The following is a 24,186-nucleotide window of genomic DNA, read 5'->3' on the forward strand; positions in this document are numbered from 1 at the left end:
AGGCTGAGATGGGAGAATTGCCTGAGCCCAGGAAATGGAAATTGCAGTGACCTGAGATCCCACCACTGCACTCCAGCCTGGGCAACAGGGCAAGACCCTGTCTCAAAAACAAATGAACAAACAAAAAGTTCAAAGAGGATCCCAAAATAACTTGGGACAGTTTAACACTAATGTTTTAATTTTAATATAGGACTTAGGTCAATAGGCTCTTGAATAGTTTTTATAGTCTAATCAGAGGTAAAGCACATAGATGAACACTGTGGCAGTTACTTTCCTACCCAGTTTTAGATTTTCAGCTTACTTTTATGTCTAAAGTTGTATTCCAAAGAATTTGAACTATTAAGTAGTCTGTACACTAGCTAAATAGAAGATTATGTACTACAATATTACAGAGGTTCCTTAAGGGTAGTGCTGACTCTCCAAGCAGTCAAAATTTTACAATCTCTGCCACTTCTCTGTAGCAAGTATCTTTTCTCTCGCACACACTCAACTTTCTCCCAAATGGAATTAGTATGTATTCCATAGCCATTACTGTGGTTGCAAAATGCAGACTTTCACAGACCCTGAAGATATCTACGTTTTGACAGATACGTAGATTCCTTCCAGACCTAAAGAACGGTAGGTAGAACTGGTGAAGTAGAAGAGGTTAAAGGTGGAAATTACGCAGAAAAACAGCTACCTATCCACAAATTAACCATTTTGAATATCTACTTCAAAGACTACATCATCACGCCAATTCTTATTTAAAAAGAGATGCTCGTAAAAAGGTCTGAAAATGGCTAGGTAGAGTGGCTCATGCCTGTAAATCCCAGCACCTTGAGAGGCCGAGGCTGGTAGATCACTTGAGACCAGGAGTTCAAGACCATCCTGGCCAACATGGCGAAACCCCATCTCTACTAAAAATATAAAAATTAGCCGGGCATGGTTGCAGGCGCCTGTAGTCCCAGCTACTCAGGAGGCTGAGGCACAATAATTGCTTAAACCGGCCGGGCGCGGTGGCTCACGCTTGTAATCCCAGCACTTTGGGACAGGTCAGGAGATCAGACCACGGTGAAACCCTCTCTACTAAAAAACAAAAAATTACCTGGCTGGTGGCGGCCCTGTATCCCACTACTCAAAAATGGGTTGCCCAAAGCCCACTTTAATTTTAAAAATTACCAAATTTATGATTATATTTTGACTCAATTTTTCAGATTCTCTGAAACTCTAATTCTATCTTTGGACTGAATAATGACTACACAATGAGTCCAAAATGTTTCTTTGTTGTATGATTTCCACATCTTTTTTCCTGATTTAATTTTCCAGTTCCAGGAGAGGAGACAGAAGATGGGTGAATCATCCAAGTATTTGAGTTCCAGTTCACCGTCCTTCCAACGTTTCATTAAACAATGATTGTGTTTGCTCAAAAAAAAAACAAAAAAAAAACAATGAGAACAAGGCACAGTGGCTCATGCCTGTAGTCCAAGCTACTCAGGAGGCTAAGGTGGGAGGGAGGATCCCTTGAGCCCAAGAGGCCATCTGGGCAACACAGCGAAGTAAAAAAAAAAAATAAATAAAAAATAAAGGAAATAATACTTAGATGCCCTAAAATCTGTTTGCATGGCACTCTTAGAAACCACATAGGCCGGGCGCAGTGGTTCACACCTGTAATCCCAGCACTTTGGGAGGCTGAGGCGGGCGGATCACGAGGTCAGGAGATTGAGATCATCCTTGCTAACACGGTGAAACCCCGTCTCTACTAAAAATACAAAAAATTAGCTGGGTGTGGTGGCGGGTGCCTGTAGTCCCAGCTACTCAGGAGGCTGGGGCAGGAGAATGGCGTGAACCCAGGAGGCGGAGGTTGCAGTGAGCTGAGATCGTGCCACTGCACTCCAGCCTGGGCGACAGAGTGAAACTACGTCTCAAATAATAATAATAATAATAATAATATAATAATACCAAGTGTTAAGTTTAGCCTAATGCTGCTTCCTTATATATTTTAAGTTCAGCCTAAAGGTTTCTCTGTACATGGTTAACTATAATCTAACTGGGTGTATAAACAAACTATAACCTACCTTGTAACAAGTAGCTAAGTCTCAGCCAATCACAGCAGCCATACTTCAACCACTCACAGGCAGCAAACTGTTCAAACCATGTTCAAATAAGGCAAACAACAAGCTGCAACCAATCTGGCTATTTCCGTACCTCACTTCCATTTTCTGTATGTCTCTTTCCTTTTCCTGTTCATAAATCCTCTTCAACCACACAGCAGCACCAGAGTCACTCTGAACCTATTTCTGGTTCAGGCGCTGCCTGATTTGCTAATTGTTCTTTGATCAACTAAGCTCTGTTAAATTTAATTTGTCTTAAGTTTTTAACACAAGTGAAGAATGCATGGATGTTTATTGTATTTTTATTCTTTATTTCTTAATTATTTGTTACATATATTTAAAATATCTTGGGCCAGGCATGGTGGCTCACATCTGTAATCTCAATATTTTGGAAAATCAAGGCTAGCAGATTGCTTGAGCCCAGGAGTTCGAGACCAGCCTGGGCAACATGGTGAAACCCTGTCTCTACAAAATACAGAAATATAAAAAGGTAGCTGGGCATGGTGGCACACATCTGTGGTCCCAGCTACTCAGGAGGCTAAGATGGGAGGATCACCCAAGCCCAGGAGGTCAAGGCTGCAGTGAGCTGTGATCACGACGCCACTGCACTTCAGCCTTAGTGATAAGAGTGAGAAACTATCTCAAAAAATAAATAAATAAATAAATACGTAAAGGCCTTTTTACCGTTATTGCACACTTAAGAAAAAGAACAAAAAATGGAACAGAAACATACTTGTAGCAGTATAACAAAGAGCTTAATATGCCTAGTATTTAATATAAATCTCCCACAAACATACTGATAACAAGCCAAAAGAAAAATGAGCAAAGGATTGGAACAAGCAAGCTAAACACTGAGATATCATCCAATCTGGCAAAGGTTAACAGACTTATTCAGTGTTAGTTGAGTGTGGGAAACCTAGGCCTAGCCTTAATGCCACACTGAACTTGAATACTCTTGAGTTACCTTATTCATAACTTTAATATTTAGCAAGTCTGCATGTTTGTCTCTCTCTTAACTGAACTCGAGAGCTTTTTTTTTTTTTTTTTTTTTTTGAGACCAGATCTTACTGTCACCCAGGCTGCAGCACAGTGGCGCAATCATAGCTCACTGCAGCCTAGAATTCCTGGGCTCAAGTGATCCTCCTGCTTCAGCCTCCTGAGTAGCTAGGACTACAGGCACATGCCACCATGCCTGGCTTTTTCTTTTCTTCTTTTTTTATTTTTGTAGAGACAGGGTCTCACCATGTTGCCTAGGCTGCTTAGAGCATCTTAATTATTTCCAAAACCCCAATATACCCAGCCCAGTATCTAGCCTGTAAGAAGCAATTATGAGGCCGGATGTGGTGGCTCATACCTGTAATCGCAGCACTTTGAGAGGCTGAGATGGGTGGATCACCTGAGGTCAGGAGCTCAAGACCAGCTGGTCAACATAGTGAAACCCCATCTCTGCTAAAAATGCAAAAATTAGCTGGGTGTGGTGGTGGGCACCTGTAATCCCAGCTACTCGGGAGGCTGAGGCAGGAGAATCGCCTGAACTCGGGAGGCAGAGGTTGCAGTGAGCCAAGATTGCGCCATTGCACTCTAGCCTGGGGCAATGAGAACGAAACTCGGTCTCAAAAAAAAAAAAAGTCACTTATGAGTAACACAAACATATCCATGAAACACAAAATCAGAGCAATCAGAAAATAACAGGGCCTGATTTGAGTGCAAAGATGGCTAAACTGATACATTACTTTCTACGGCTTCCGCATCTTTTTTCTTCTTTTTTTTTGAGACAGAGTCTCGCTGTGTCACCCAGGCTGGAGTGCAGTGGCGCAATCTCAGCTCACTGCAAGCTCCGCCTCCCAGGTTCACATCATTCTCCTGCCTCAGCCTCCTGAGTAGCTGGGACTACAGGTACCCGCCACTACGCCTGGCTAACTTTTTGTATTTTTGGTAGAGACGGGTTTCACCATGTTAGCCAGGATGGTCTCGATCTCCTGACCTCATGATCTGCCGCCTTGGCCTCCTAAAGTGCTGGGATTACAGGCCTGAGCCACAGTGTGCCCAGTCTTTTCTTCATTTTAGAGATAGGGTCTCGCTGTGTCACCCTAGCTGGAGCGTAGTTGGCATGATCATGTAGTCGGCTCACTGTACTCAACTGGTCCTTCTGCCCAAGTATAGGCATGAGCTAAGCTTCTCCATCTTACCATCCACTAAAGGCAAAAAATTGAGATAATCCATGATTTCATCATCCATTTCTCCTTTCCCACACATTCCCCTGCCCAAACCAGCATTTATCCAATCCATGAATAAATTGTGTTAGTTCTCCACCCAAAATATCCTGAATCCATCCAATTCTCTCCATTTGTACTGCTGCCATCTGATTCAAAGTTCTTATCTGCACTAGAAAGCCTGTTGTAGTAGCCTCCAAACTGGTTCCAGGATTTCCATGCTTGACCTCCTTTCAATCATTTCATCAAACAGCAGCCAGAGCAATATTTTAAATTATTTCCACTTCAGGCCTTTCCCTCTGTCTAGAGAGTTCTTGACATGTTTGGTTCCTTCTCCTTCATTCTGTTCTCAGAGTTAATGTCACTTCCTCCACAGCAACATTCTCTGACCACCCTAGCTCAAGTCCCAACCACTTCCTCCCCTCACTCTCTACCATACCACTGCCTTCAAAGCACTTCTATTTGAAATTTGTTTTGCATTATTTATATTTCAACAAATACCTGCTCTGCTCACATACTATGTGCCATTTTAAGTGCTAGCAATACAGCGAAAATTCCTGAGCTCATGGAGCTTACATTCTGGTGGAGGAAACCACCAACAAACAAAATAAAGAAAGAAAATACGTTATAGTGCCAAGTGAACAAAAAACAAAGCATGGAAGAGAAATAAAAAATGTTGAGGCGAGGACTGAACTGTATTCTCAAAAATGGTTAAGATGACTAATTTTATGTTGTGTATCTTCCCACAATTAAAAAAAAATTTTTTTTTTGAGACAGACCCTCGCTTTGTTGCCCAGACTGGAGTGCAGTGGCATGATCTCAGTTCACTGCAACTTCCACCTCCTGGGTTCAAGCAATTCCGCTTCAGCCTCCTGAGTAGCTGGAATTACAGGCGCATGCCTGTAATTGACTATTGACTACTCCCTTCTCAATAGTGCTCACAGCAAGTTACAGAGAAGACAAAACACCCAGCTAATTTTTGTATTTTTTGTAGAGATGGAGTTTTGCCATGTTGACTAGGCTGGTCTCGAACTCCTGACCTCAACTGATCCACCTGCCTCAGCCTCCCAAAGTGCTGAGATTACATGTTTGAGCCATCACACCTGGCCCACAATTTAAAGAATTTTTATCAAAAATGTTTTAAAAGTTGGGGCGAGGGCGGGGAGGCAAAAAATAAATTTTAAAATAAAATAAAATAATTAAAACTTGGGGTAAGAAAATGCTAAATTTCAAATAGGACAGAAGGCTTCAATGAAAGTGATATGGAGGAAGACATGAAGAAGTAAAAGAACTCACCATGTTGATATCTGGGGAAACAAATTCCAGGCAAAGAGAAGAGTAATGCAAAGGCCCTGAGCAGGGATCATGCCTGGCATATTTGAGAAGCAGCAAGTATGTTTGGCTTTGTGAGTCGGGGAGCCATTAATCCATAGCACCTAAATCAGTGTCCGGTATAAAAAAGGAACTCAAATATATGACTACTGTATAGCACCAAGACTGGTATAGGTACATCTCTTTAAAAGGTAAATTATGTTGTTATTTCACACTTCAGAGGACAGTGTGGTTGATTTATAAGATCCACAGAAAAGGCCAGGTGCAGTGGCTCACATCTATAACCCTAGCATTTTGGGAAGCTGAGGTGGGATTATTGTTTGAGCTCAGGAGTCTGAGAGCAGCCTGAGCAACATAGCCAGACCTCATCTATAGTAAAAGTTAAAAAAATAAATAAATCAGCCAGGTGTGGTGGCACATGCCTATAGTACCAGCTACTCAGGAGGCTGAGGCGGGATGACTGCTTGAGCCTGAGAGATTGAGGCTGCAGTGAGTTCTGATTGTACCACTGCACTCCAGTCTGGGCGACAGAGCCAGACCCTGTCAAAAAAAAAAAAAAAAAAAAATCCACAGAAAAACAACAGCATAACTTAATTTTAAAAGGGAAAGAGGTTTTCAGTTATTCCTAAATACTTTTCCTGATGATTTTCTGCTATTGGTTGAAAAAATTTAATTACTTAGCTTAAAAACTTACTAGATTATCCACTGGCATCTTGAGACCCTTTTTCTACTTAACTCTTAACCGAGCCTCCTTTAAATCATGATTTTCCTATAATTCATCATCCTCAATTAATCTCCTTTTTCATATGCCACCTCTTAGTATTGTTTTTACTATTCTTACCTTACCTACTACTCCCTTATCAATAGTGCTCACAGCAAGTTACAGATAAGGCAAACAAAATAGCTCTGTAAAAGATGCCAACCTTAAGGATATATTAGTAAAATATACATATGAATTATAATTCATGCTGTCTCCAGTCTTTGGAGGAGTTGAGGAGTTGGGGGGTCTCCAGTCTCAAGTTCCACAACTTCCACCCTCCCCCAAAGCCCCAACCCTATGGTACTTACAATCTAAGTGACCATGGGAACAAAGGACCTAAGGAGTGGATCTAGTAAGTATAACCATTCTTAGTTTTTAGATAAAAATAACTAATAAAATACTGTTCTCTTGTTCTTACAAGCACATTTCAGATTAACCCAATTCTATGCTTAATTATTTAAATGCATTAGAACAAGAGTGCCATACTTTTTTTTTTTTTTTTTAACAGAGTACATTCAGAATGTTGTATTTAAGGGGGGACAACTTCAGGCACAATCACCAATTACGAATGGCCAATATAGGCTAGGCTTGGTAGCTCAGCCTGCAATCTCAGCACTTTGGGAGGCCAAGGCAGGTGGATTACTTGAGTTCATGAGTTTGAGAGCTGCTGGGGCAACATGGTGAAACCCCATATCTACAAAAAATACAAAAATGAGTTGGACATGGTGGAATGCTCCTGTAGTCCCAGCTACTCAGGAGGCTGAGGTGGCAGGATGGCTTGAGCCTGGGAGGTAGAGGTTGTAGTGAGCTGAGATGGAGCCACTGCACTCTAGCCTGGGCAACACAGCCAGACCTCATCTATACCAAAAGTTAAAAAAAAAAAAAAAAACCACCACAGAGCCAGACCTTGTCTCAAACAACAATAAAAAGAATAGCCAATATATTACGAAATTAAGCCTTAGGCCAAGCGCAGTGGCTTACACCTGTAATCCCAGCACTTTGAGAGGCCAAGGTGAGTGGATCACCTGAGGTCAGGAGTTCAAGACCAGCCTGAAGTCCTGTCTCTACTAAAAATACAAAAATTAGCTGGGTGTGGTGGTGGGTGCCTGTAATCCCAGCTACTCAGAAGGCTGAGGCATGAGAATCACCTGAACCTTGGAGGTTGAGGTTACAGTGAACCGAGATCTTGCCATTGTACTCCAGCCTAGGCAACGAGAGCAAAACTCCGTCTCAAAAAAAAACAAAAAAACAAAAAAAACTTAATTACTTGCCAAAAATCAAACTCAAATAAATTATATCTTAATATAAACACATTTGGTTCCTTGGCTTTTTAAGATTCAAGTAGGGTAGCACCTAACAATTAAAATGGATTATATTAATTTGTTAAGACATTAATTCTAACATTACATACAAACTTATAATGATTCTCCAAATAAGATAATAGTAACAACATAAATAACTTTTGGCTTCTAAAGTTTAAAATACAGAAAAAAAATTTGTATTCAGGTCAATAATGGGGGCAGGACATCCAAAAAACAGTTAATACCCTAAAGACAAGAGGCTACAAGAGGTTTTAATGCATATAAAGTTTATTATTATAAATGTCAGTGACTAGCCAATCACAAAGCTTAAGACTTCAGGAAAACATTGATAATTTTTAATTTATTGCCATAGATTACATCATTTTTTTTTTTTTTTTTGAGACGGAGTCTCGCTCTGTCACCCAGGCTGGAGTGCAGTGGCGCGATCTCGGCTCACTGCAAGCTCCGCCTCCTGGGTTCACGCCATTCTCCTGCCTCAGCCTCTCCGAGTAGCTGGGACTACAGGCGCCCGCCACCATGCCCGGCTAATTTTTTTGTGTTTTTAGTAGAGACGGGGTTTCACCGTGGTCTCGATCTCCTGACCTCGTGATCCGCCCGCCTCGGCCTCCCAAAGTGCTGGGATTACAAGCGTGAGCCGGTCATTTTCAATGTTCATATAAAAATCCACTTTATTTCTGAAGAGCTTGGTGAAAGGGAAGAGCACTAACCCTGCATTTGTATACTACAGAAAGGAGAAGTGTATTGTATGTGAGTTATGGCTCAATAAAGCAATGTGAGAAAGTATGAAAGAAGGAGAAATTAGTGGAGTATATAAAACTCAATCCTGGTTTTGTTAAATAAAACACTAAAACCAATCAATAAATACTGGCATATTTAAACTATTAGGTGACATAATGAGGACACAGTAGATACCATTAGCTAAAGATTTCTACTCTTAAAGATGGAACTTCCATATAATAGAACTTTATTATACAGTAAATTAAAGGGAAGGTGGCTTATGTAACAAAGGACTAACCTTCAAGATCTTTTAAGTGAAAAGGCACCTAGAGTATATATGTTCTTCTGCAGTAAAAAGGGAAGGAATTTGTGCATATGTTTGTTACATAAGATACATGTCATATATACACATACAGACGCATGCATGTATATGTTTTTGGTGGCTATGTATAAATTAGCTTTGGAAAGATATACAAGAAACAGCTAACACCAGGGCTATCTGTGGGTTAACAGAATAGCTGGAGCATAGTAAAAGGGAAGATTTCCTTAGGTCACCATTTTGTGTGTTTTGGATTTTGAGCAATGTGAATATAAACTTACCAAGAGGAAAAATTAAAAGTACTTTACCTTGCACCATTGTTCCTAATGACTTCCACAGTTTCTTCGACAAAATATCGATCCTTGACATAGGCAAAGATATCATCACAAATTTCATGTAAGCGTGAACGATGGGTAAGGCTGGTCAAGTATAAAACTGGAATAATTAGTGGTTCTGGAAAACTCTGAAGATTCTGTCTTGCTTTTTTTTCTGACTCAAGTGCTTCCTGATACGTCAATCCAGGTCTACCCGTCACAGCACAACTCCACACAAGGCTGTTGCACAGAATGGTTCGTTCAAAAAAGTCACTGATAAAAAACAAAAACAAAAACAAAAGCCCATTACCTATCATTTCGCAAATTTTATATTAACAACTGATAGCATTATCAGGTTATTTTTGTGCCTTTAACGCAAAATTTTATGTAGACTCCCAGAACTCAAGGGTTTGGTAACTGGTCAACTTATAACATTAATAGAAACATAAGAAAAAGTATATTTAAACTAAATATTTATATTTTGCAATTTAAAGGCACATCAGTCAAAACTAGACTTTGAGTTCCATCTGTTTTTCAGTGAAAAACTGAAAACTTTAAGCAGCTAACAAGATAAAAGCTAAATAAAGTAGTACTTCACATAATGAAAAATCAGTCATTAAAAAGCATAAAGTTCTTAATTAACATTCCAATTAATGTTAATAGAAAAATACCTATTTTCAGTTTGATTTCTCCTGTATTTTCTTGAAACTATATGATGATCTCATTTGTGTTAAAAAAAAAAAAAAGAGAGAGGAAAAGAGAAAAAGGAAAGAAAATAAAAGGTACCTATAGAAGCATAGATTTCTGGAACGTCATACAAAACTCAAGGTAACAGGCAGTAGTGATAAGACTGGGGAACCATTCTATTCAGTGCTCTTCTATTCTGCTGGAATTCCTTAATATGTGCATTTACTTATTTTCAAAAATTCTATCCAATCTCTTTTTTTCTTTTTTTGGAGATGGAGTCTCACTCTGTTGCCCAGGCTGGAATACAGTGGCTGGATCTCAGCTCACTGAAACCTCCACCTCCCAGGTTCAAGCGATTCTCCTGCCTCAGCTTCCCGAGTAGCTGGGATTACAGGTGCCCGCCACCACGCTCGGCTAATTTTTTTTTTTTTTTTTTTAGATGGAGTTTCACTCTGTTGCCCAGGCTGGAGTGCAATGGCGCGATCTCGGCTCACCACAACCTCCGCCTCCCAGGTTCAAGGATTCTCCTGCCTCAGCCTCCTTAGTAGCTGGGATTACAGGCATGTGCCACCACGCCCGACTAATTTTGTATTTTTAGTAGAGACGGGGTTTCTCCATGTTGGTCAGGCTAGTCTCAAACTCCTGACCTCAGGTGATCTGCCTGCCTCGGCCTCCCAAAGTGCTGGGATTACAGGTGCGAGCCACCGCGCCCGGCCATGCTCATCTAATTTTTATATTCTTAATAGAGACGGGGTTTCCCCATGTTGGCCAGGCTGGTCTCGAACTCTTGACATTGTGATCCACTCGCCTCGGCCTCCCAAAGTTCTGGGATTACAGGCGTGAGCCACCATGCCCAGCCTTATCCACTCTCTTTTAAAATGCAAGACATAATGGGTAGGAAAAACATAAATCAATGAACACACAATCCCATGTACATTAATTATAATAATCACAAAAATGTATGTATTTATATACATACTATAAAGATATTCCCTATGGAGAAAGGAGGGGAGATTGGGAAGGAAGGAAAAGGAAAACTTTTTTTGTGATTCTAAATAATTCTATGTTGTTTGAATTTTTTTTTCTTTAAGAGAGTCTCACTCTGTTGTCCAGACTGAAGGGCAGTGGTACAACCACCTAGGATCAAGCATTCTGTCTTGCCTCAGCCTCCTGAGTAGTTGGGACTACAGGTGCACGCCAGGACATTCACCTAATTTTTTTGAGAGGGTAGAGATGGGGTCTCAATATGTTGCCCAGGATGGTCTCAACCTGCTGGGCTCAAGCTATCTTCCCACTTCAGCTTCCCAAAGTGTTAAGATTACAGGAATGAGCCACCATGCCCAGCCTGTTTGAATTTTTATTTTTATTTATGTATTTACTTTCCCGAGACAGAATCTCACTCTGTTGCCCAGGCTGGAGTGCAGTGGCACGATCTTAGCTCACTGCAACTTCTGCCTCCCTGGTTCCAGCAATTCTTGTGTCTCAGCCTCCCAAGTAGCTGGGACTACAGGTACATACCAATATGCCTGGCTAATTTTTGTATTTTTAGTAGAGATGGAGTTTCATCATGTTGGCCAAGCTGGTCTCAAACTCCTGGCCTCAAGCAATTCACCACCTCAGCCACCCAAAGTGCTGGGATTAGAGGCGTGAGCCACCGCATTCAGTCCTGTTTAAATTTTTTTAATGAGCATTACTCATATATCATTTTGCAATAATTATTTTTTAGATGGAGTCCCACTCTGTCACCCAGGCTGGAGTGCAGTGGCGCTATCTCAGCTCGCTGCAACCTCCGCCTCCTGGGTTCAAGGGATTCTCCTGCCTCAGCCTCCTGAGTAGCTGGCATTACAGATGCGCGCCACCACACCCAGCTAATTTTTGTATTTTTAGTAGAGACGGGGTTTCACCATGTTGGTCTCGAACTCCTGACCTTGTGATCCGCCCATCTCAGCCTCCCAAAGTGCTGGGATTACAGGCGTGAGCCACCGCATCCAGCGCAATAAAGTTTTGTGTTTGTTTTTTTTTTAAAGACAGAGTCTCACTCTGTCACCCAGGCTGGAGTGCAGTGGCGTGATCTGGGCTCATTGCAACCTCTGCCTCCCAGGTTCAAGGGACTCTCCTGCCTCAGTCTCCCAAGTAGCTGGGACTAAAGGCACATGCCACCATGCCTGGCTAATTTTTTGCATTTTCAGTAGAGATGGGGTTTTACCAAGTTAGCCAGGATGGTCTTGATCTCCTGACCTGGTGATCTGTCCACCTCAGCCTCCCAAAGTGCCAGGATTACAGGCATGAGCCACTACGCCTGGCCAATATAATATTTTTAAAATGTAAAAAGCCCACTGTGGTGGCATGAGCCTGTAATTCGAGCTACTCTGGAGGCCGAGGCAGGAGAATCGCTTCAGTCCAGGAGTTCAAGGCTACAGTGAGCCACAATCATGCCATTGCACTCCAGCCTGTGTAAGAGTGAGACTGTCTGAAAAAAAATTTTTTTATATATATGCATATGGTTATACATATGCAAAAGGGTTAACAATGGCTGCCTCTAAGTGATAAGATACAGGTAAAATTTTTTCCTGCTTTATACTTCGTTCTACTTTTCTAAAATTATATGTAACCATACAATTCATTATTCTTCAATTTCTTCTCCTTCCTGAAATCTTTACTTTTCCCATCATTCTAAAAGTACTTAAACTGTTATATGTCTATTTCCTGGTTAGTACATCTATCTGTGTAGGTTATCTCTATTAGTTTGATCTCCAAAAATTGGGGGCAATTCCATTTAGATTGTTTCCTTTGTACATGTCTATAGAACAACTTTTTAAAAAGGTATCTATGGAAATAAAGCAAGAGAAACTAATCATACAGGTTAGTTTCTTAAATGAGATCTACAGAAATAGCATGCATGTGCCAAGTTATACGGCTCTTAATTCAGTACAAAGAAGATCCTTTTGAAGTAAAGTTTAGTTCAGGAAATAATGGGTGTATATCATCAAAAATACAAAGTAAAAAGCAGTTATCCTTATAGGATAGAAGGCAGATATCCTAAGAATTCAGAGAAAGGGAAGGGAAGAATTCACAAGGTAAAAAAAGATTTTTAAAAATACTATTAGAACTTTTTTGGGGGGAAGTAATGTTAACAGGTAGGTCTTAGCCGGACACGATGGCTCATGCCTGTAATCCCAGCACTTCGGCAGGCTGAGGCAGGAGGATCACTTGAAGCCAGGAGTTCGAGACCAGACTGTGCAACAAAGCGAGACCGTCTCCACCAAAAATTGAAGAAAAAAATTAGCCAGGGGGCGCACATCTATAGTCTCGCTACTCAGGAGGCTGAGGTGGGAAGATCACCTGAACCCAGGAGTTCAAGGCTGCAGTGAGCTAGGATTACACCACTGCACTCCAGCCTGAGTGACAGAGCACAACCCTGTTTCTTAAAAAAGTTCTAGTTCGGGCACGGTGGCTCACATCTATAATCCCACCACTTTGGAAGATTGAGGCAGGGGAAATGCTTAAGCCCAGGAGCTCAAGACCAGCCTGGGTGACATGGCAAAATCCAGTCTCTACTAAAAACAGAAAAATTAGCCAGGTCCATGTGGTGGCACGTGCCTGTAGTCCTAGCTACTCAGGAGGCTGAGGCAGGAGGAGCACTCCAGCCTGGGAGGCCGAGGTTGCAGTGAGCCAAGATCGCACCATTGCACTCTAGTCTGGGTGATAGAGTAAGACAATACCTCAAAAAAGAAAGAAAAGGAAAAAAAGTTCTAACTTTTTCCTATAGAAACAAACATATCTATAAGATTTAGCTTCTCAAGCCAGTACATAGTTAGCACATAATGTACATCGGTATACTTTTTTCCTCTTTTTTAAAATTGATATATAACAGTTATACATATTAATACCTGTATACAATGTGTAATGATCAAATCGGGGTAAATGGGATATCCATCACATGAAGTATACTTCTAATAACTTAAACAATACTTAGTATTGCTCAAGAAAATTATACTTCAAATCTAAATATCTTATACTTTAGTCTGTAAGCCAGTGCTAGTAGAAATAGAATGGTTAGTCACATGTATAATTTTAAATTTTCTAGTGGTCACATTTAAAAATTTTAAAATAAAAATAACCCAATATATCACAAAATAATTTCATTTCAATACGTAATAAACATTTTAAAAATTGAGATACTTTACTTAACATTCTTCTTAAAAAAAAAAAAAAAATCCGCCAGGCATGGTGGCTCACGCCTGTAATCCCAGCACTTTGGGAGGCCGAGGCAGGCAGATTACGAGGTCAGGAGATCGAGCACATGCTGGCTAACACGGTGAAACCCCAGCTCTACTAAAAATACAAATAATTAGCCGGGCGTGGTGGCACGCGCCTGTAGTCCCAGCTACTGGGGAGGCTGAGGCAGGAAAATCACCTGAACCCGGGAGGTGGAGGTTGCAGTGAGCCAAGATTGTGCCACTGCACTCCAGCCAGGGCAACAGAGCGAGACTCTGTCTCAAACAAAAACAAACAAACAAAAAAATCCAATGTATATTTTACATTTACTGCCTATCTTAATTCGGACTAATCACATTTCAAGTACCTAATAACCCATCTGGCCAAGTAATGGCTCCTGTTCTGGACAGCACAGCTCTAGCTAGCCACAGCAGCTAGGTGCCTGGGGTATTGAGTAGGCCACGCATGGGATATTTCATGCCATGGCAGGGGGACAGCTAAACGCAGTGAATTGCAACAAACACGATTTAGACTTAACACTGCCTAAAAGTATCAAGGACAGCAATGGCACAAACGCCACAACCAGTGATGTATAGCTGCCCTTTTATACCCTAAGGTTTCTACTGTCTCCTACAAAATGTTTGTGCCATTTGTTTCCTTTGTGTCTATTTACTCTACAAAGTTATTGTTACATTATAGCTTCACTGTGCACAAAGACCTAGCCTAAGGAGGCAGGACATGCCACCACAGTGGCCATTTTAAGGGAGAAAAGTCCAAGGGTCATCTCTCCCCTACTCATAACCCCCCTAACAGCACAGCACCATCTCTCACATTATACACCTTCACTTTCTCCCACTTCTGTAATTCTGCTCACACTTTACCCATTTATCATACATATTTAAATGTGCAGAATTTGTTAATACTGAATTCTAGGGGGTTGGTTACGATGTCTCTTCAATTTCTACATTATAAGAATGTAACTAATGAAACTTACAAGAAATACATTTTACTACTGTGAGCAAAAATGATAACATACAAAGTATTTTTATATGAATGTAAATTTAGGCTAACACAGGTTATTAATGTCAGATTTATGACTGTGCTCTTTCAATCATCCTCTTCACTAAAGGTGGGCATCCTACTGGCACAGAGACCAAATCCTGCCCTCCACCTGTTTTTGTAGTTTTTTTTGGGAACACAACTATACCCATATTTTTAGGTGTTTTCAGTAACTGCTTTCTCACTACATTTGCACAATTGGATAGGTACAAGAGACCCTATGGCCAAGCAAAGCCTGAAATACTGATTATCTGGCCCTTTGTGGAAAAAATTTGATGACCCCTCCTCTTTATCATTATTTCATAAGGAAAAGTTGCTGAGTTACAAGGGACTTTCTTAAGAACACACCTGTAATATGAAGTCAACCAACACTCTGGTGAACAAACTGAGGAACAAAGTGCAGCATACTATTAATTTGTTGGGTACTGGGAAAACTAAAAAACTAAAAACCTAGTAGGGAAAGATTAAATTGTGACATAAAAATCAGAAACTAGGCCGGGCACCGTGACTCACGCCTGTAATCCCAGCACTTTGGGAGGCCGAGGCGGGTGGATCACAAGGTCAGGAGGTCAAGACCAGCGTAGCCAAGATGGTGAAACCCCGTCTCTACTAAAAATTCAAAAATTAGCCAGGCATGGTGTCAGGAGCCTGTAATCCTAGCTACTCGGGAGGCTGAGGCAGGAGAATCGCTTGAACCAGGGTGGCAGAGGTTGCAGTTAGACGAGATGGAGCCACTGCACTCCAGCCTGAGTGACACAGTGAGACTCCGTCTCAAAAAAAAAAAAAAAAAATCAGAAACGAAGTACAATTCAGATAAAAACAAAGTGTACTCTACTTAGGGGCCAAAACACACTCATTCTCTCTATGTATGTAAGTATGTGTGTGTGTGTGTGTGTGTGCATATAATACACATATATATGTAATATATAATGTATGTATATATATATATACGTATATATTATATATATATATAAAAAATTTCTTTTGTAAAATCAATTCTAGGCCAGGCGCGGTGGCTCACACCTGTAATCCCAGCACTTTGGGAGGCCAAGGCGGGCAGATCACAAGGTCAGGAGATCAAGACCATCCTGGCTAACATGGTAAAACCCCGTCTCTACTAAAAATACAAAAAAATTAGCCGGGCTTGGTGGCATGTGCCTGTAGTCCCAGCTACTCGGGAGGCTGAGGCAGGAGAATGGCGTGAACCCGGGAGGTGGAGCTTGCAGTGAGCTGAGATCGCGTGACTGCACTCTCGCCTGGGCGGTAGGGCGAGACTCTGTCTCAAAATAAATAAATAAAATAAAATAACATAAAAGATAATTCTCAGCAAATGCCCCTAAAATGTAAGTGCACTCAATAAATATTATCAATTCTTATTGTTCTGGCACCACATACGCAGAGACATCCTAGAAGAATAACCAGTATGGTAGAGAAACAATGTCAGAGAAACAATTATGTTTTCAAGAGAGAAAGTTAGACACTTGGAAGGGGAGCAGAAAGACACAGAACTATCTCAAACATCTGAAGATATTTCTTCTTGTCAGCTCCTGAGGGCAAGTGTAGGAAACAACAGAAATTTTAGGAAGAAAGAGTTTTTGAATCATTATTATAGGTAGTATGGGGCAAACAACAAGGTATGTCCACAAGTTCTTAGGATGGTTTTCATTGTGTTTTGATGGATAACATATATTAGATTATCAGTGAACACGCAAAATCCAATCAGGATGACCCAACTATAAAACTGTAGCAACTGCTTGTGGCAGACTGCAAAGAGGTCCAAAGGTGCGCAGGCTCCTTTGAAATACGACGTTCATGCTCTTCTCACCAAGAGCTGGAGTCTATTTCATCTTGAATCTGGGCTAACCTTGTAATCTGTTTTGACCAAACTAATAAAGAAATGATATTGAGTGACTTCCATTCTCACCCTCTTGAAACTCTAAGACCACCATGTGAAACAGCCTCTTTCTGAGGTTGAAAGATCACATGGTAACTAAAACCATCCCAGCTGAGTTCCCAGACCTGTGACTGAGGCTCTTACTCCAACCAGCCTCAGCCTAGCCTCCAGCTGACTGCAAGTAAGTGAGTGAGCACAGAGGAAACCAGCAGACAACAAATTGGCAATCCACAGAATAGTGAGCAAATAAAATGGGTTGTTATTTTGAGCCACCAAGTTTTGGGGTAGGTTGTTACTACAACCTACAATATTGCAATAACTGATAAATGTATTGTCTGAAGAAAAAATGTATTTAAAACATCTGAAACTAAGTACATGTCTGCTAAGTAGATAAAAGATAAAATTCAAAAAGAAAAGCATTTAGGAATCTCTGCTATAACATCCAGGAAAAAAGGACTCATGGATCCAAGTATCAGGACCATATGCCAGGCTTATTCCTTAAAAAGGAGCTAAACATCTCATTTAAAGACACTAGCTATGAAAATTATCCAACTTCCTTTGAAAACCTCATGCTCACCAAATAGCCTTTGATTATAACTAGATTTCACATAAAACTGACCATTAGTATAGGAATTAGTCAGTATGAAAGACATTCTTCCCTACTATAAATTGATGATGTTCTGATGTGTCCATTGAATACCTAGGGCTTAATCACTTGGGGCATAGTAAAAAACCAAATGTCTAAGCAGACAGTACAAAGTGGTATCTACACAAAGATCTAGGCAGCCAGTTTGAATTCCAGGCAATGCCCCTATTTTCTTAGTGCATACTTCAACAGATATTAGGAAGAATTTTCCATAATAAGCACTATGTAATAGTAAGCAGTAAAAAGAGCATAAATGCTAGAATAATTGATGTGAGTTAGATTCTAGCATTATCAGTTACTAGAAAAATAACTTTGGACGCCGTAATCTTGGATTTACTCCCCACTCCAACTTCAGTTTCCTCATCTGTAAAGGGAGGCTGTTGAAAGGACTGACTTATTAACAAGAGAGAGCAGATGAACAGTGAAAACAGGATGCCTTGTAAGCTAGCTAAACCTCTTCCAATGAAAAGCCAGGGTGAAACATTAATTTGGACCACCTGTTAGTGATGTTGTGGAAGAGTTACACATTTTGTATGGAAGGCTGGACTCACTCAAAGATGGGAAATATATTCCAAGTGTCTACATGGCTAAAAAAAGTTATTTTATTTATGAGATTAAGTCACTAGGTAATACAACAAATCATTTTCCTATCCCACAAGTCAAGAAATTCCATATTCAGACCTGTTCCATTTTTTAATAATCCACAGCGAAAATAAAATTGTTGTCAGCTAGCCAAAATTAAAGAATATTTTTTATTTTTGTAGAAATAAGGTCTTACTATTTTGACCTGGCTGATCTCAAACTCCTGGTCTCAAGTGATCCTCCCACCTCAACCTCCCAAAATGTTTAGATTATAGGCATGAGCCACTGTACGCAGCCAGAATAAATCGTATTTAAGAGACTAAATTATGCACCTTAGCTTATGCATTTGTCCATAGTTGATGTGCTATTGAGTCTTCTTTACCTATGAAAAAGCAGGTCAATCAAGAGTTAGCAATTAGTTAAGGAGAATGTAGTAAGGAGTTTCTGCTATATAATCACTGAGGATGCATCCTGGCCAGTCACTGTCTCAAAGAGTTCAGGTTCTTGGAGAAGACAAAATGTGAGGCAACAGGCCAAGTGCGGTGGCTCACACCTGCAATCCCAGCACTTTGGGAGGCCGAGGCAGGTGGATCACCTGAGGTCAGGAGATCCAGACCATTCTGGCCAACATGATGAAACCCCGTTTCTACTAAAAATACAAAAATTGGCTGGGCGTGGTGGAAGGCACCTGTAATTCCAGCTACTCGGGAGGCTGAGGCAGAGAATGCTTGAATCCGGGAGGCAGAGGCTGCAGTGAGCCGAGATCGCGCCACTGCACTCTAGCCTGGGCGACAGGGTGAGACTCCGTCTCAAAAAAAGAGCAGCCTGCAGAGGTTTCCTTCATAGTTTTTCCAGAGTTGTTCCAAAGGTCGTTACCATACTACAGACCACCATATACCACGTACCACAAATGCATTTTTGGAAAGATCTCTTTGTAATCATTTGTGAGAAACAGAAAGTAATTAAAAATTTAACATGATTAAATGGCAGTCTTCTTTCGATTTTGTCAAAATTCTTTCCGTTCAGTCATAGAAACCTAAGAACATCAGCAATACTCCTTATTTCAGGGTAAATGGTCAAATACCTTTGCTCCCAAACCAGTAATCTCTCTGGGGCTGCTTGTAATTTCCAAAAGCCCAAACACTTCAGCACAAGGGAAAAAACAAAAATTGAAAATAAAAATCTAGTTATTTAAAATGTTTAATGCCCTAAGACTACAAACGATACAGTTCCTTAATATTAATGGAAGATACGGCTGGGCTTGGTGGTTCACGCCTATTAATTCTAGCACTTTGGGAGACCGAGGCGGGCAGATCACTTGAACTCAGGAGTTCAAGATCAGCCTGGGCAACACGACGAAACCCCGTCTCTACAAAAATACAAAAATTAGCCAGAGTGGTGGCATGCACCTGCAATCCCAGCCACTCAGGAGGCTAAGGTGGTAAGGTGGGGGGGATTGTTTGAGCCCAGGAGGTGGAGGCTGCAGTGAGCCAAGATTGTGCCACTGCACTCCAGCCTGGACAACAGAGCGAGAACCTGTCTCAAAGTAAGTAAATAAATAAAAATAATGGAAGACAGATAGTTCTGGAACGCAGAAAATCTGTATTTCAGCATTTCAGATTTCTTCATGGTTAAAATAATTCAGCTCATGAACCAAAGTGCCTTGAGTGTTTAATTCACAAAGGATAACAGCCATATTCATCCCACCCTCTAAAGTGAGAAAAGCCTGTTTAAAAGACTGCTTATGTGGAAGGAGAAACCAGTTTGAAATTTAAGCCTATTTACTATTTTGTTGATACTCTTAGTTTTTTTAAATCATAATTGTTAGCAAGGCTTGTAGCTTTAAAATCCTTAAAAAAAAAAAAAAAAAAAAAACCCTTGTCCAATTTCCTAATCCAAGTTCACTTAACTAGTTACGAGAACTCTATTTGAGTAACAAAACAAGTCTCTACAGGAGCAGAGCGAAACGTGCACTCCTACTTAAAAGTACTGTCTGACGAAAAGTACTCTACTTCTCTAGATATAACATGTTTAATGTGTAACCCTTTCTGTGGAGCTGAAGAAAAAGGTTTACTTAAAATAAATGCTCAAAGGAACTTTTCTAACCTCACTATTCATTTCTTGGACAGGTGCAGTTTGCCCAAAACCCTCCCTTGATCAAGCCCCCACTCAGAAAAGGTGCCTCCTTACACGCGACGTTACTTGGTTGCTATTACACTTCGTTTCCAAGCCACAAAGGGACTCCTTTTAAGTGGAGAGGATAAAGCATAAGAAAAAGAGAGGATCACCCTCTTCGAGTGATTGATCAAGTCAGGTTCTCACTTAGAGATCCTGTTTAAACACAAGACGCTAAAACACACCTCCTTGCTCCGTGTCACAGGACTAGATCTCTTGGGATAAATTAAGCGACAGGCTGAAAATGTAGGAGCTGTAACTACACCAGCAGCAGCTCCGCGTTCTTATCAAAACAATAGCGAGTGGCACATGTCAGGCAGCCCACATGCGCAGGGGGATAAAGCGGAGCCTGGCTGAGTCTGGAGTTGAACTTGTCTTAACCCCCTCCCCCAACACCCTCCACCGCGCTCCCGGCTACGCGAAAGTGAAAACGAGGGGCGCCCAAGGCCCTGCTTCTTCCCCCTTCCTCTTCCCCTTGCCCAGCCGCGACTTCTTCCTCACTGATCTCCCGGGGGCGGAGACGCTGAGTTCCCCGGAGACGAGAGTTAGTCACCAAGAAGAGGCGGTGACAGAGAGCGCGGCTCGCGTCGCACTCCGAGGCCTAGCAGCGCCGGACGGGAGGCCGCCGACGGAGGCTCTCGCGTCCGCGCTCTCAGCCCCTGGCCCGTAGGGACGCCCCCTCCTTCCCTTCTAGAGCGAGTCTCAATTCCGCTCCTTTCTCCCCTACCCCAGGCAGCTCCAACGTCAGACCCCACTCCCGACTGAGAAAACGAAGCCCAGCCCAGCCGTTTCCTGCTCACCGGGGCAGGAATTCCCTCCCCCGGCCCAGGGACTGCGGCCCCACTTCGCTGACCCTAGCGGGGATCCCCTCGGCCGCCGAGAGGGGATCCCGGAACTGGTCCCGGAGTGCGCGTGTGGCCGCGGCGGGGAGGGGCGAGGCGGGGAGTTTCCGCCGCCCCGCGGCCAGGAGGGCGGGAGGGCGACAGCAGCGGCCAGGAGCGGTCCCCGAGGCCGGCCAGGGACCCCAGCCTCCTCCGCCACTACCAACCCGCGTTCCCCACGCGCGCCGCCGCCAGTTGGCCCCGCGCCTTCTCCAGGTGGAGGCTAGGAGGCAGAGAACCGCGGGCCCGGGGCCACCCGTCACTTTCAAGTCGCCCCGCCAGAAGCCCAGGGCGAGGAAAAGGAGAGAGACAAAAGGGCGCTGGGGAGGGAGTCCCCACACCCCCCGCGGCCCCGCACACGCCCCGGCTCTTACTCGTAGTGGCGGAAGATCTCGTTGGTGACTTTACAGTAGAAAACTTCCTCGTCGGGCCGCAGGTCCGCGGGCGGCTTCTGTCTCACAAACGGCTTTCGGTGTAGCAGCGGCATCTCCCGTCCGCCCGCGGGCTCGCCTGGACCCTCGGCCGCCCGCGCCGGCCCCGCTTCTCTATCAAAATTGGAGGGAAAGGAAAGCCGGTAAGGTGGGGAGCCCTCGGCGGCAGCGTGGGCCGGTCTGCGCGCTGGGAGAAGGTCGGCTGCCTTTTGTGTGACTGATGTGCCGCGGCCGCTACCGGAGCCGAGTTCGTTCCTGCCGCTGCCCGGGTGTCGAGCGAGCGGAGCCGCCGCCGCCCCTGCCCCCCGAGCGCGCCCTACCTCCTCTCGTCCTGCCGCCGCCTCACAATGGGGCAGGACGCCCCGCCGCGGGGGGCAGTGCGGGAGCGGCGGCGGCCCCCTCCCCCAGCGCCGGCTCCTCGCCCGCCGCCGCCACCAGGCTCACAACGTGCTCGGCGCGCAGCCGGCCGGCCGGACAGCCCAACGCCGCCAGGGCGCTCGCCGCGGGCGGACCCCGGAGCTGCTCCGCTTTGTTCCCGGCTCGCCTCCACTTCCCGGCCGGCGCCGGCCGGCTCCCGAGCGACCCTCACCTGCGAGCACGTCGACTGCCACTTGTCCACCTTCTCCACTACAAAGGCAACGAGGGGAGACCCCGTCCTCCCAGGAGACCGCCTTTCTCCGGCCCCGCCGCGCCCCTGGCTGCCGCGTCTCCCGCTGCCACTGCCCGACTCCGCGCGGGGAATTGCGTCCCACCGCCACTTCCCCGCCTCTCGGAGCTCCTGGGAAGTTTCTGATCTACTTTCGGCTCTGAAGGAGGAAGAGCTGTTGGGAGGAGCTTTTCACTCCTCGCTTCTACCTTTTTATTGGCTACTCGATGACTTTTACAGCCTGTCACTGATACAGGAAGAGACAGCGGAGAGCCTGGGAGAACTACATTATTAATTAATGGAGCAACCCCTCGTGAAGATTCAGAAGCATCCTCCATGTTTGAGATTATCAGCCAAAAGATCTAGGGAAAGCGCTGGGGGTTCATAAACACATGGCTAACAAAGTAAAGCCTTCAAGTCTGGCACAGACGCTTGACTACACGATGGGAAAAGAGATTCCAATTACGATTTAACTTGTATTTTAAAAATGAGAAAAGAAATGAATAAGAAAATTTGTTGCTATTTTTCTTCTTCCAAATTAGAATCCATATCTCTAAAAATACTTTGCATGTTTGTAAACATCCATCTTGAACAGAAGATACCTTGACATCAGTTCTATTTAATACTTACGGCAATTAAGAGATTTAGAGAGCAGAGGAAAAGACCAAAAAAAAGTATGTGTTACAAAGTGTCATCATGCTTGTAGGACCCCAACATTCTTGAAACTAACGCACCTTTAAAAAGTAATATTTACACTGCTGTAAATATTTGCAAAGTATCAATGTTTAATTCAATTAGAATTTTAAGGATTATGGATTTACTAGCGAAAATTCCCCTAAAGCAACTTTCCCATATCAGTAACTTTTATTTAGGGAAAAAATTTTAATGTACATAATACATGGGACCTTGGAATTCAATAGAATTTTCGAAACTAGAAGTAACTCAGAACGTTCACTAGATGTGTTTTAAAGTCTTTTTTGATACTGTCCTTAAAATTTGCTTATTTGCAAATTAATATGTAAGAATGAATCTAAAAGTAAGTTTTAAGAACGGTTATTCGACAAAGACGTTATTCCTATTACCAATACTGCGAAATGATAATTACAGAAACAATGCGGGATCCGTTTTATAACTTCAAATTTAAGTTCCTTTGTACTTTGGAGCAGAAAATGTAAGAAATCAAAATCAAGAGTTAGTATTTTTTATCTTTTAGGCTGGTTTTAACTGTTCATACACCTAGCAAAATAAACATTTGTGAAAGGCGTTATTCTTTGGGTGTTTTAAATTTCATTAATACTATTAATGCACCTTACTGTGCAGAAGTCACAGAAGTTTGGAAATGCTCTCTGTAAGTAGTAAGTATATACTTCAGTATCGGTAAACTCTTCAAATAAGAGTTTACAGATCTGATTATTTTTCTTTTTTTTTTTTTCTTTTTTGAGACAGAGTCTTACTCTGTCCCCCAGGCTGGAGTGCGGTGGCACGATCTCGGCTCACTGCAACCTCTGCCTCCTGAGTTCAAGCGATTCTCCTGCCTCAGCCTCCCAAGTAGCTGGGATTACAGGCGCACACCACCACGTCCAGCTAATTTTTGTATTTTCAGTAGAGACGGGGTTTCGCCATGTTGGCCAGGGTGGTCTCAAACTCCTGATCTCAGGTGATCCGCCAGCCTTGGCCTCCCAAAGTTCTGGGATTACAGGCGTGAGCCACCGCGCCCGGCCAAGATTTGGTGTTTTAAACCTGTCTCCAACTAGTATACTGAGTGACAAGTTAGAATTCCCTGCCTAGAAAGTATTTATTGGGCCGGGCGCGGTGGCTCATGCCTGTAATCCCAACACTTTGGGAGGCCGAGGCAGTCGGATCATGAGGTTAGTAGGTCGAGACCATGCTGGCCAACATG

At 42.9% G+C, this 24,186-nt stretch overlaps 2 protein-coding genes across 5 annotated transcripts in view; one reads left to right on the forward strand and one right to left on the reverse strand.

Moving 5' to 3' along the window:
• Window positions 1-21,725, reverse strand: part of BAZ1A (bromodomain adjacent to zinc finger domain 1A) — a 119,015-nt gene extending 97,290 nt beyond the window's left edge. For 3 of the 4 annotated variants that reach the window (XM_058429453.1, XM_032179766.2, XM_032179765.2), the window contains exons 1-2: window positions 21,584-21,725; window positions 9,062-9,340 (exon numbers count right to left, since the gene is read on the reverse strand). In XM_058429453.1, coding sequence (XP_058285436.1) covers window positions 9,062-9,340; window positions 21,584-21,696 — 392 coding nt within the window. In that variant the 5' untranslated portion in view covers window positions 21,697-21,725. Of the gene's footprint in view, window positions 1-9,061; window positions 9,341-18,485; window positions 18,536-21,181; window positions 21,386-21,583 lie in introns of those variants that run through there. The other variant, XM_058429454.1, reaches the window with a different exon arrangement.
• A 67-nt stretch (window positions 21,726-21,792) lies between these two features.
• LOC116484810 (transcription initiation factor TFIID subunit 4-like) lies at window positions 21,793-23,553 on the forward strand. Its single transcript, XM_032179767.2, has one exon. The coding sequence runs from the start codon at window positions 21,861-21,863 to the stop codon at window positions 22,431-22,433; it is 573 nt and encodes a 190-aa protein (XP_032035658.1). The 5' UTR covers window positions 21,793-21,860; the 3' UTR covers window positions 22,434-23,553.
• The last annotated feature ends 633 nt before the right edge of the window (window positions 23,554-24,186 follow it).

This window comes from Hylobates moloch, unplaced genomic scaffold (assembly GCF_009828535.3).
Source record: "Hylobates moloch isolate HMO894 unplaced genomic scaffold, HMol_V3 SCAFFOLD_16, whole genome shotgun sequence".
Classification (NCBI taxonomy): Eukaryota; Metazoa; Chordata; class Mammalia; order Primates; family Hylobatidae; genus Hylobates; species Hylobates moloch.

What these genes read in the sequence shown, in the direction of transcription:
- LOC116484810 (XM_032179767.2), top strand. Translation starts at nt 21,861, where the DNA reads ATGTGCCGCGGCCGCTACCGGAGCCGAGTTCGTTCCTGCCGCTGCCCG.